This window comes from Pseudorasbora parva, chromosome 19 (genome assembly GCF_024679245.1).
Source record: "Pseudorasbora parva isolate DD20220531a chromosome 19, ASM2467924v1, whole genome shotgun sequence".
Taxonomy (NCBI): domain Eukaryota; kingdom Metazoa; phylum Chordata; class Actinopteri; order Cypriniformes; family Gobionidae; genus Pseudorasbora; species Pseudorasbora parva.
Window position 1 is genome coordinate 28,559,618 of NC_090190.1, and position 12,875 is coordinate 28,572,492.

At 38.7% G+C, this 12,875-nt stretch overlaps 1 protein-coding gene across 1 annotated transcript; it reads left to right on the forward strand.

The window, feature by feature from the left end:
- Positions 1–9,849: 9,849 nt before the first annotated feature.
- On the forward strand, positions 9,850–12,649 carry tril (TLR4 interactor with leucine-rich repeats). Its single transcript, XM_067425586.1, has one exon. The coding sequence runs from the start codon at positions 10,100–10,102 to the stop codon at positions 12,362–12,364; it is 2,265 nt and encodes a 754-aa protein (XP_067281687.1). The 5' UTR covers positions 9,850–10,099; the 3' UTR covers positions 12,365–12,649.
- The last annotated feature ends 226 nt before the right edge of the window (positions 12,650–12,875 follow it).

Genomic DNA, 12,875 nt, shown 5'->3' on the forward strand with positions numbered 1-12,875 from the left:
CATTTGGAATTTTTGATCTGACTGCACTGACACTTGGATGAGAACTGAACTGAGCAGGACAATGACATCACCGTTTTCTGCAGAGCTTTATAGATTAAATAAACTAATTTACAGTTTTTCTCAATTGTTTACAGACACATACTGGTTTACAGACACAAACTAGAAGCACAAATCCTGCTTTACACTCAAATTGCAGTTCTAAAACACACTTTTTTCAAAACGTTGCAAACAATTATCTGCATCTGGCACAATTTTCAAATCTTGTCTTCACAAGGCACACACTGCCATTCAAATATACACACTGACTCATCACAAGAGCAAACACCTGTCACACAGTTTTACAATTAGCAAACAGAGCTTTAGCACAAAAGGAACAACATTAGAAACATGTTTTACTGTAACTGTATACTGTAGATTCATCTGTGGTTTTGTATATACCGGTAGACCACTGTACGTGCAACTTTGTTTGGATGTGCACTGAGTACATTGTTTTTGTGGGGGAAATAAAATATATATATGTTTTACCGTATTTGTGTGTTCTAAAAACAATATTCTCAAATATTTTACAACACACTTATGTATGTACTGTCTGTAGTAAGTGTAACACTGAACCAAAAAAAGACATTAGTCATTATGATGAATGGAGAAGAAGTGTTTTCCATTGAGCACCTCAGTGTTTAACTGGTTCTTATAAATGTCTATTCATATGATGGTTTGTGTGTGTCAAATGAAAACAAAACACCTTTTTGAGAAGAAATTGTTTTGAATTTAAAGTTTTATTTAGCAGGAGAATTGAGGGCTTTTGCCCATTGTGTGTTTTTTATGTGATATCTGAGAGTATTAGGCATGCTTTCAGAAAATGTGTGTAAACAATTAAGAAAAACTGTAATAATTAATGATACAACGGAACTGAATCAACACTGAACTGCTACTATTTTCTTTGAGAGCTGCTGTACAGCCGAAATGAGCTCTCTTTGTATCACTGATAATCGTTTTCACTGTAAAGCTGCTTTGAAGCAATCTGTACGGTATAAAGTGCTGTATAAAGGCGACTTGACTTGACTCTTGACCTTGAACTTTTTGGAGTGTACTATAATTTTCATTTAGAGCTTTCTTATACATGTTTTTGCATTTAGACTGCTATATTTTTTTTTACAAGTGTTGAATATTCATGCATTTGATACCATACAATATTCAATACTATACTGTACACAGTATACAATTTTTTTTTTACTGCATGCAAAATATATTTGCAACAAATGTTTACTGCATGCAATATATAATTGTTTTCCCTGTAACTTCATGTTCTGGATGCTGTGTTTTCCATTTTTTTGATGAATGACCTGTAGTGCTTATTCGCGATTGTTTACACACATTTTCTGAAAGCATGCCTCACACTCTCCGAACTATACAAAAAACACACACAATGGGCACAACCCCTCAATTCTCCTGCTAAATGAAACTTTACATTCAAAACAATGTTATTTCTTCTCAAAATGGTGTTTTGTTTTCATTTGACACACACAAACCATCATATGAATAGACATTTATAAGAACCAGTTAAACACTGAGGTGCTCAATGGAAAACACTTCTTCTCCATTCATCATAATGACTAATGTCTTTTTTTGGTTCAGTGTTACACTTACTACAGACAGTACATACATAAGTGTGTTGTAAAATATTTGAGAATATTGTTTTTATACTCAGAACACACAGATACATGGTAGCAAAAATATTTTATTTTCCCCACAAAAACAATGTACTCAGTGTACATCCAAACCAACACAAAGTTGCATGTACAGTGGTGTACATACAAAACCACAGATTAATTTAATAATAATAATACAGTTTTTCTCAATCGCTAAAACACTATTTCTGAAACCTTGCTCCATTTTCTGAAACCATTCACACAAAACCTCCTCTTCACGCACTATTCACAAAACCTCTGACTCCTCTTGCAAAATGAAACTTTCGCCTCAAAACAGTTTTACCTGTGTTCAAAATCAAACACTGCTCTCAAATCATAAACAAAGTGATCAAAATGATAAACACTATCAAGCAATCAGTAAACAATATACCAAAAAATAGAAAATACATTGTTCAAAACAGTTCTCAGGAAGTATTTTTCTGTCATTGTCTTGTGATGAATGATAACATGTTCCGTAGCTCAAAACTGATCAGAAATTATTACTTCTCTACTCTGCTTTGCTTTGCAATTTTTTTCTTCCTCTTGCATGTAGCCCTATTTTTACCAACTCATTCTCATGAAATGCATATATATCACAAATTGTATTTATTGTGCGATTTATACGGCAAAATTTGTTTTTATTTGTTTCATTAGATTAGGCTGATTTTTACAGTACTGTACTCTGCAAACTCTGTACTCTCACAAACTTGTCCTTTGTTTCTGTGATACTGTAGTACTTGTTCTTTGTTGAACCTGCAATCGGTCAAAATCTATTGAGCAGTCTGTACTGTAAACAAATGGAAAGCAACATGTTAAGGGCAATACGATTTGTTAATTGCATTATACAGCCTTCAATGCACTGTACTTATATTGGTTGTGTCTCATCATTTTTGGTTAAATCAGTTTTGAGTGGTTGTGTTCAATCAATGACATTGTGTTCTCCATTTGTATTTGATTGTTGCCACTTGTGTTTACCCGTATGGATGACATGTGCATTAGAGTGCAGAATGTGTCTTGACAATGAGAATGTGTTTAGAGTTTTGTTGAAAAGTGAGATCTGCAAATTGTGTTTTACCATGTGAAATGGTTTAAGGTATTGAAAACAGACTTCACAATTAGCCAGGTAACTTGTTCAGCCAATGGGTTTTAGTGTTTTAGCAATTGAGAAAAACTGTAAAAGCTTTTCTGAACAGAAAACAGAGCTTTATATTTAAATATCTTTTTTTAATTTACTCTATACAGTTACATTAAAACATGTTTCCAATATGGTTATCCATTGCTTCAAAGCAGAAGAGCTCACCTGTTGCCCTTTTGTGCTAAAGCTCTGTTTGCTAATTGTAAAACTGTGTGACAGGCGTTTGCTCATGTGATGAGTCAGTGTATATATTTGAATGGCAGCGTGTTCCATGTCAAGACGAGATTTTCTGAATGAAAACTGTACCAGATGCAGATAATTGTGTGTAGTGTTTTGAAAAAAGTGTGTTTTAGAACTGCAATTTTAGTGTAAAGCAGGAATTGTGCTAGTTTAGCAGAATTGGTTCAGGAGGTTGGTGCATGAGGTACATGATCATTGTGTCACAAGTACCAGTATTTGTGTGCAACAATTGAGAAAAACTGTAATGTATGTATATTGAGCACTTGTACTGTAAAAAAACATAGCAGTCTAAATGAGTTCAAAAGAAAACTCTAAAAGGATTTTATAATACACTCAAAAGGTTTGTGCATCGGCATAATCAAGATCGTTGAGAGATTGATTCTCCCTCAGCATCATGTATTCATGTTGGGCCCGACCTGAGTCAAGTCAAGTCATCTTTATATACAGCACTTTATACAGTACAGATTATTTCAAAGCAGTGAAAACGATTATCAGTGATACAAAGAGAGCTCATTTTCGGCTGTACAGCAGCTCTCAAAGAAAATAGTGTCATTGTTCAGCTGAAGTCAGTTCAGTGTTGATTCAGTTCTGTTGTAAAGAACATAAGGTATTATTAGTTTATTTAATCTATATAGCAGCTCTGTGATGTCATTGTTCAGCTCAGTTCTTATCCAGTAGTGTCAGTGCAGTCAGAGCAATCATATTGTTGAATATTGTTGAGGACTCCACATCACAGGCAATGTTGTCTCTTGCCAGGCAAAGGGAAAAACTCTGTTGTGCCAGATCTAGTCTTGACAACATTCTCAGCCTCTTCCTCCTCGTCCACCATCTCTTAAACATACTCTCTTCTTCCTCTCCGATTGTTTCCATTTATTGTTGGTATCATCATTCAGTGCACCTGTATCACCTGTGCACTCTGAACTGGCCTATATTTCATACAACTAGTTTGATCGCATCATCATTAGATTTAAGTGTGAACCATTTTGAGTCATTGTGTGTAAACGATGACAGCTGTGTATTAGTTGTGTTTAACTTCTGTTTAAAGCCTCTTGTGTTTAGTGTGAAATGTGTTTTAGTGAGTGAGAATGTGTTGAGTTTTGCTAAAAAAGAGTGCATGAGATTTGCAAACAGTGTCTTAACTGCCTGAACTTGTTTAAGGTTTTGCAGACAAAGTGATTTATTTGACAGGTTGGTTTAGGCAATTGAGAATTTGGTTCAGAGAACTGGATTTAGTGTTTTAGCAATTCAGAAAAACTATAGCACAGGAACATGATTCCCTTTGAGACACACCACAAAATAGTCTCAAAATATAAAACATACTTGATACCTTGACTGGATCTGAAGGTTAAAATCAGAGTCTGCGCCAATGTTCTATTAAATCTGTCAACGACTGGCTTGGACCCTCTGCAAATAGCATTGAAAAAAATCTGAGCAAACACTGTGTTTCCGGCCTTAAGTGAAATGACAAACTGAGGATCATATCAGTTAGAAATATTAAGGATTGCAGGGTCGTTTTTGAACCAGTTTACTTTTTAAATATCTTTTTTTTCATGCAGGTTTGGAACACCATATAGAGAAGTAAATAAAAATAAAAAATAAAAGATTTTTGGATGAACTTTCACCTTAAGTATTAATTGACAAAAACGCATGCATTACAGTGGCATAAGTCAATTCTTACCTCCATAATTACTGTGTCTGAAGTTTATTAATACGCAATTTGTGCATTCACTCTCCATATAATAAACACTCGCTCCATACTGTGTAAAGGGCAGTAGAGAGTTAAAGTCTGTGCAGCAGATCTAGGTTAAAGAACTTAATGACCCAACCAGCTGCTGCTCATGTCAACCCCTCAAATCTCTTTTCCTCTTCTCCCCCTTTTTCTCTTGTTCTCACGAATACCGATACAGAGATATACACAGTTACAAGCGCTAAAAATCCTACAGACAGACAGGAATGTAAAATAACTTACACTTTCATTCATCATAAAACAAAAAGAATACCACAAATGCATTTTCATACATGCATAAATCTGCTATATTTTATAGTCAGGTTTTGGAAGTTTATCATCTTGCACTTGAATTGTTTTGATGAATGAATGATTCTAATGAGTGATGTTTTTACGGAAAGCTGTTGTCCATCAATAAGGCAGCATGTGTTTCCAATAGACAACCTTCCTGCTTTCTCAGAGAGGGTGATCGTTACTAAGAGACATGCCCCCATGAGGGAGAGACTGAGAAAGAGGTGTCTGCACGTGTGTATATATATATGTATGTGTTTGTGCTGTGAGCTGTAGCAACACTATGCAATTAAACATACTGTACAGAGATGCGACAAAGATGATGTCAGAACGGAAGTTGTGTCCAAGCTAACAATTTTGGTTCAGGAAGGAATACCTAAAAATAACCATAGAGAGCTTCATGGAATGGGTTTCCATCGACGAGCAGCTGCATCCAAGCCTTACATCACCAAGAGCAATGCAAAGCATTGGATGCAGTGGTATAAAGTTCGCCACCACTGGACTCTAGAGCAATGGAGATGTGTGCTTTGGAGTGATGAATCACACTTTTCTTGTCTGGCAATCTAATAGACGAGTCTGGGTTTGGCAGTTGCCAGGAAAACCGTACTTGCCTGACTGCATTGTGCCAAGTGTAAAGTTTGGTGGAGGGAGGATTGTGGTGTGGGGTTTTTTTTTGTTGAGGGATTTGGCTTGGCCCATTAGTTTCAGTGAAACAAACGCTTAATGCTTCAGCATACCAATACATTTTGGATGAGCAAGTTTGGTGTGGAGGAACTTGACTGGCCTGTACAGAGTCCTGACCTCAACCTGATAGAACACCTTTGCAATTAGAGCGGAAACTGTGAGCCAGGCCTTCTCGTCCAACATCATTGCCTGACCTCACAAATGTGCTTCTTTTCAAACAAGCATAAATTCCCATAAACACACCCCTAAACCTTGTGGAAAGCCTTCCCAGAAGAGTTGAAGCTGTTATAGCTGCAAAGGATGGGCCAACTCCATATTAAATCCTATGGATTAAGAATGGGATGTCATCAAAGTTCATGTGCATGTAAAGGCAGATGTCCCAAAACCTTTGGCAATACTGTATATAAGAATGCTCTCCTGGTTTGTGTACAAGTGTGCAATATGACTTTGTGTACATATTGATGCTTTTACAGTAGATGCTAAACACTCTGCATCAATTTATGGCAACAGGCACTTTATTGCGCATCCTGCCATATCTCATTCTCTATCTGTCTCTTTCTTTTTTCCTCGTAGCCTCCTTCCCCTTGGCCCCTTTTACTTGTTTCTTCTCCTTCTATTGTGTTCTTTCCATTCCCTGCTATCTGTTTTGTCACTTCTTTCTCCTCTCATTTATCTCATTCGCTTGTTGTTTATTCTTTCCAGTGTAACTTGAATCAAGCCATGCAGTTGTGTGGTGTGATCATATTATTTTGTCCCACAAACACTTTTTATATACACACAAGAGTTTTCTTCATCATGGCTTAGCGTGTGCAGTCCACAAATTCAAGTGAGGACTAGACAGGAAATGACCCCCGGGTGTAGGGGTTCCTCACTGCAAACACACACATGCGAACACATTTCAAAGTGCAGAGAAGATATACGTATGTTTGTCCAGGTTTTTTTCCTGCATTATTCTGTTGCTTTTAAGACAAGTGAAAAGTTCAGCATTTTGTCCAGTAAAACTCACAACACCATGCGCCAATCAGATCCTTGCTAATCTATTATTTCTTTGACATATATATATAAATGTTTGAGCTAAAAGGAAATATGAAACATCTGGACATTTTGCTTAATTGAGTGGACGTTATTTATGATGTTCTTGTTGGGTTTAGAAAAGTAATGAAAAATTGAATTATTCCGCGATAACTTTTCTTTGACAAGCTATTTCTTCACGAATACATCAAACTTATAAATTCAAGTGTTTTGCAATTGAGTGAAGTCTACCCACGCACCCAAGAGAGAGCGCTCCTCAATCCTTCCCACGACCTGGCACGCGGCCTGAGACAGAAATTTGGTCTGAAATTCCCTGTCTTTACTTTTCTATTTTTCCTCCCTGGCGGTGCTTTTTAAACAAGCAGTGGAGTCCAAGATTGAGCCTCACGGGACCTTCGTGGGAAGAATGTTCATTTGCTTTGCCTATGCACACATGTAGGGTTGGGAACAAAGCACTTGTTCTTATTCAGACCAGGGGCCGGTTGCATAAACCACTTAGACTATAGTCTTAAAAGTAAGTCATCTCATTTTTTTTTTCTTTAAGACTGGTCCTAACTTTTTAAAATCTGTTACATAAAATGATAAATGGATTCAATTTGAATTAGAAAAGTAAGACTGATTACATTTTGACTAATTGCTAGTTGGACAAATTAGTCCTTAAGACACAGACTTAACATAGTGGCTAAGTTTATCCAACTAGCCCCTGGTTCCATTTTTTTTAAATAAATATAATGCATCCTAATAATAATAATAATAATAATAATAATAATAATAATAATAAAATATTTTAATTATATCGCACTTTTTATTCCAAAGAATCTCAAAGTGCAAAAAAAAAAAAAAAATGTACCTTGTAATTTTCATGATGTCAGTTCTGTTACAGTTGGAATGAAACGGAAGTCGCAAGTCTTTTTTCCCGATCGTGATGTATACCCGAGTAAAACAGCTTATCGAACAATATGCATGGCTGGACTTGATTTTGTCTATCGGGAATTGATTGGATCATTGTCATTCGCTATTGCTGTGATCTCGTGTGACTGACAGGTTTACTCACCCTCACGCCATAAAACACGTCAGCAGAGAAGAGATGTCATTACAAATGGGAGGGGAAGTTACTTTGATTAAAGAACATGAGGACACATGCATCAACAAAAATGTATGTAAATGGTAAAACATTTATAATAAATACACCAATATTCCATTAAAAATAAGATTTATCCATATTGATTTCATGGTGACTTTAAAGATTCTGGAATGGGCATTTTTAGTACAGAACACTGCATTGAAAATACTTGTTTTCTGCAACACTGCTAGCAGGGACATCACTAGAGATTCATAGATGGTGGTTGTGGGGGGTGGGGTGGGGTGGGGTTGGGGTTGTCTAGGATCGCCGATAGATGAACTGTCTCTAATGAAACTGTCTCTAATGAAGCCCTTTGAAACTGCATTGAGTTTGACCATCAACATTTTGGTTGCAAATGGCGAGGAGAAAAATCCTGCAATGTTTTCCTAAAAAAAAAAGTATTTTCTTTTCGACTGAAGAAAGAAAGACATGAGCGTCTTCATCTTGGATGAGATGGGGGTGAGTAAAATATCAGTAAAAATGTCATTTTGAAGTGAACTAATCCTTTAAGGCCACAAACGTGGATACAGGCAATTGAGACAATGTGTCATACTCTGAGGGGAACATAATCAGTGACAGGATATTCTAAAATAAGACATTCCTTACTTTTAAAGGGTTAGTTCACCCAGAAATGAAATTGATTGATCCATATGTGACATCAGTTAGTTAGTTAGAATCTCTTGAAGCATTACATTTGTTTTTTCAAAAAATAACAAAAACTACGACTTTATTCAGCATTGTCTTCTCTTCCACGTTTGTTTTCAAACCTCAAATAAAGATTCAAATGGTCATGAATCAGTGTAGTGATTCATGATTCGGATCGCGTGTCAAACTGCTGAAATCACGTGACATTGGCGTTCCGAATCATGAATTAATCTGCTGATTTGTGACCGATTTAATTTTTATTTGAGGTTTGAAAGCAAACGCAGAAAAGAAGACCATGCTGAATAAAGTCGTTTTTTTGTGATTTTTGGACCAAAATGTATTTTCGATGCTTCAAGAGTTTCTAACTAACTAACTGATGTCACATATGGACTACTTTGATGATGTTTTTATTCCCTTTCTGGACATGGACAGTATAGTGTGCATACACTTTGAATGATGATGAAGGTCTTACGGGTGTGGAACGACATTAGGGGGAGTCATTAATGACATCAATTTCATTTTTGGGTGAACTAACCCTTTAACCATGTCAAAGGTTTATTTCACCAGTCACCCTATGTGAACCTGAGAGGCACACGTTGGCATACCATACAGTCAGGATCCCACAGTTTACCCATTCTTCCTGCTGATGCTTCACATCTTATCTTTGTCTCCTTAAAGGCTGGCTCCTTATGGTTCAGTATATAAAAATGTTTTTTTAGCTTGTTTTCTGTACATCCTGTCACACAGCAGCTAGGTATTGTTCTTTTGTTAGAAACAAAAAATGACAAGGAGACTTCACAAAATACAAAGTCAATGTAGAGGGTTGGATTGAAGACCCCCTCCCCCCCCATTTAGTCACTTTAGTCAGGTCTGAAATGGTATGGTTTAGTATTTATAGGGCCAATTGTTGCTGCCTCTAAAAGTTTGTAAAATTCTTTCTGTTTAAACAAACCATTACAATAATTATTTTCTTGATGGAACAACAGACTGCTTAAGGGCAGTGAATGCAATAGGAATTGTGTTTCTTACCCTACATAAAAAAAGAAAAGAAAAAAAGAAAAAAAAACAGAAAAATTTTTAAAGTACTAAAATAATCCAGAATCTCTAGATCCGATTCACAAGTGTGTATAATGTCCACATCTGGAGGGGATGGGGCGGGGTGAATCCGTGTGTGTGTGTGTGTGTGTGTGTGTGTGTGTGTGTGTGTGTGTGTGTGTGTGTGTGTGTGTGTGTGTGTGTGTGTGTGTGTGTGTGTGTGTGTGTGTGTAATCTGCAACAGATGACTTCTTGGGGGATGAGAGAGTCTGACGGAGGCAAATGTTTCCTTGGTTGGATCTGTTCGCAACGGTTGTGCATGGATATCAATACGGCTTCGAAACGCTATGCCATCGTGCTATACCTAAACACAATCTAAATGTCTGTATTCGGGAGGCACTGCATCCGTAAAGCTTTAATTCCCGGTGAGGAAGACTGTGGCGAACCTGGACTGAAACAAAGGAATGCATTGAGTGCGGTGTTGTTTGCGTGTCACTGGAATGGCATATTTGCTCTACAACTTTCTTTTGCTAGGCAGCGGAGCGCTTTTATTCTTCGCGCCTGTTTACACCATTTGCCCTGAAACATGCGACTGCCAGCACGCGCAGCATATCCTGTGCGCAAATCGCGGTCTGCGCGCGGTGCCCAAACCGCCGCAGGTGGAGCGCGCAGGGGACGTGCGGGTTCTCGGGCTTGCGGGGAACTTCATTCACAACCTAAGCGCCTTCGACTTAATGCGCTACGGGAACCTAATGAGACTTAATCTTCAGTTTAACCAAATAAGGAATATACACCCTAAAGCATTCGAGAAACTTTCCAAGCTGGAGGAACTATATCTGGGAAACAACTTAATCTCGGCAATACAACCGGGGACTCTGCAGTCGCTGAACAAACTCACAATATTATATAGCAATAACAACGAAATCAAGGACATTACTTCCGAATCTTTTAGTCAGTTAAATAGTTTAGTAAAACTGAGACTTGATGGAAATTCCATTGCGCTTTTAAAAGAATCCGTTTTCAAAGGTCTGACTAATTTAATGTTTCTGCACTTAGAATCGAACCAGCTTCGCCATATTGACCGCAATGCGTTTTCGCGGCTCAGCAAACTGCAGTTTTTAAACCTATCAGACAATAAACAAACAGAACTGCGCGATATTTTTATGTTTTCTCATCTTAAGTCACTAACAGCTCTTCTAATAACGGGCAACCAAATAAGGCACATTGGAAATCACGTCTTTCAGAATTTGAAAAAGCTAACAAAACTCTCACTCAGCCACAACAAGATATTAAAACTAGATAACGATTCGCTCAAAGGGCTCGCGCGCGTCAAAGACTTCGAGATTGAAAAGAACGAGCTGACAGAGATCCAGGCTGGTCTGCTGGACCCTCTCGAGCGCATCGAACACCTCGACTTCAGTGACAATCACATATCCCGCGTGGACCCCCGTGCTTTCGACCACCTTTCACATCTAAAAACCTTAAAGTTGAAAAACAACCGTCTTATGAATCTCTTCGGCGGAATTTTCGCCTCAAATGGCGTTTTGTTTCACGTAGATCTGAATGGGAACAACTGGACTTGCGACTGCAGGATGGAGAAGCTTAAAAGCTGGATGACGCATGCGCATTCTCAGGGAAAGCTGTTGACCGTGTTTGTGCGCTGCCTTCACCCCCCAGCGCTGGCGGGAAAATACTTGGACTATGTCAGCAACTGGCAGCTGAGAAATATGAGTGGCTATTGCGAGTCTCAGCCAATGGAGAGCCGTGGAGCAGTAATAGAGACATCGATTCCCAAGGAGGAAAGAGAGAAGCGAGAGCAACTTGAAGAAGTAGGGGTCCAAGGAGATGAGGGGAAAGGGCGTGTGACAACATTTGAAAGCAAGAAGAAGAGGAAACTGGTCAGCTCAAGGCCAAGACCCACAGCTGGGAAAAATGGCTCCTTAACTGATTTTTCCACAACAATGTCCACGTTCCTAACAGGCCACAACTCCCACAACCACAGCACCTTTGCCCTGGCCCAACAGGAGCGGTTCAACCTGCCCTTACAGGACAGAGCCAAGCATCATGACTCAAGAATCACAGTGATCTCTGATGCATGTCAATTCAACCATCACTCCATCCTGAATGTTAGCGTAGAAGACGTCACTTCCAGTACAGCCACGGTCCACTGGAGCACAACTCTCGATGTCAGACTAGTTAATGGGAAAGAACTTCTCTTCCGGGTTTTATTTGACCGTTTCGGCCATACTTTTCGCTTCCCACGCTATGTTTACACAGATGGATCTGACCGGGCGGTGATCCTCCAAGAGCTCCGTTCAGACTCCACCTACATCACCTGTGTGGAGAGCGTAGTGGATGGAGCTTTGTGCCAGGTTGCCCCCAGAGATCACTGCACTGGATTTGTCACCCATTTGCCCTCTGTGACAAGTGAGGTCAACCTACAGCTCTTCACAGTAGCAGCCCTTACAGCCAACGCTCTGCTCCTTCTTCTGGTGGGTGGAATCTGGCTGGGGCGTGTGTTGAAGAAGCGGATCAGAAGCAGGAAAACGTCCGCTCATGCACACGTACGTCACATGTACTCAACCAGACATCCGTTTCGCTCCACTGTGGCCACTACGTGTGTCTCTTCTGAATTCAGCGGTTACCAGAGTGGCAGACAACTGGCCGAAGAAGGTGACCTCATCCAGTTCCCCGGCGAACGTTTCTTTGACAACAGCCCCGCACGAAGAGATGATGATGTCATAATGCTTAGATACTCAGACTGAAGTGTCCCGTGTGTCTGAAAATAGACACTTTTGGAAAAATAATTTTGGCTGCAAATGATTTCCCCCAAAGCCACTAAATCCTGAGACTCTTTTCTTTTGGTTGATTGTCTAAGCCTCAGCTGCTGGTTGGCAGAATTGCTTGGTTTTTGGAATGAATGTATTTGTCTTTATTGAAAATGTACTTATTTACCCTGTACAGATATACTGTGTATCAATTGAAGTACAGCACAAACCATATTTTGTTAAATTTGACCTTTTCACCTTTGTCATTGCTTTTTTGTTGCAATAAACATATAGACATTAATAGTGATTGTGATTCAATGCAAAACTTCAGGATTTAGCACACACAGCTGTCACTGAAGCTATCAAAGCATTTACACTGAAAGTGGCCACAAAAAAAAGCACAAATGCACACACATTTCACACATATACTCCAGGAGTAAAACTAAATGAGTATACCTGAGAAAGATCAGCTATAAAGAAAAGTTTGTGGAAGAGTGTGCGGACAGAT

Coding starts and splice junctions, on each gene's coding strand:
- tril (XM_067425586.1), top strand. CDS start 10,100: ATGGCATATTTGCTCTACAACTTTCTTTTGCTAGGCAGCGGAGCGCTT.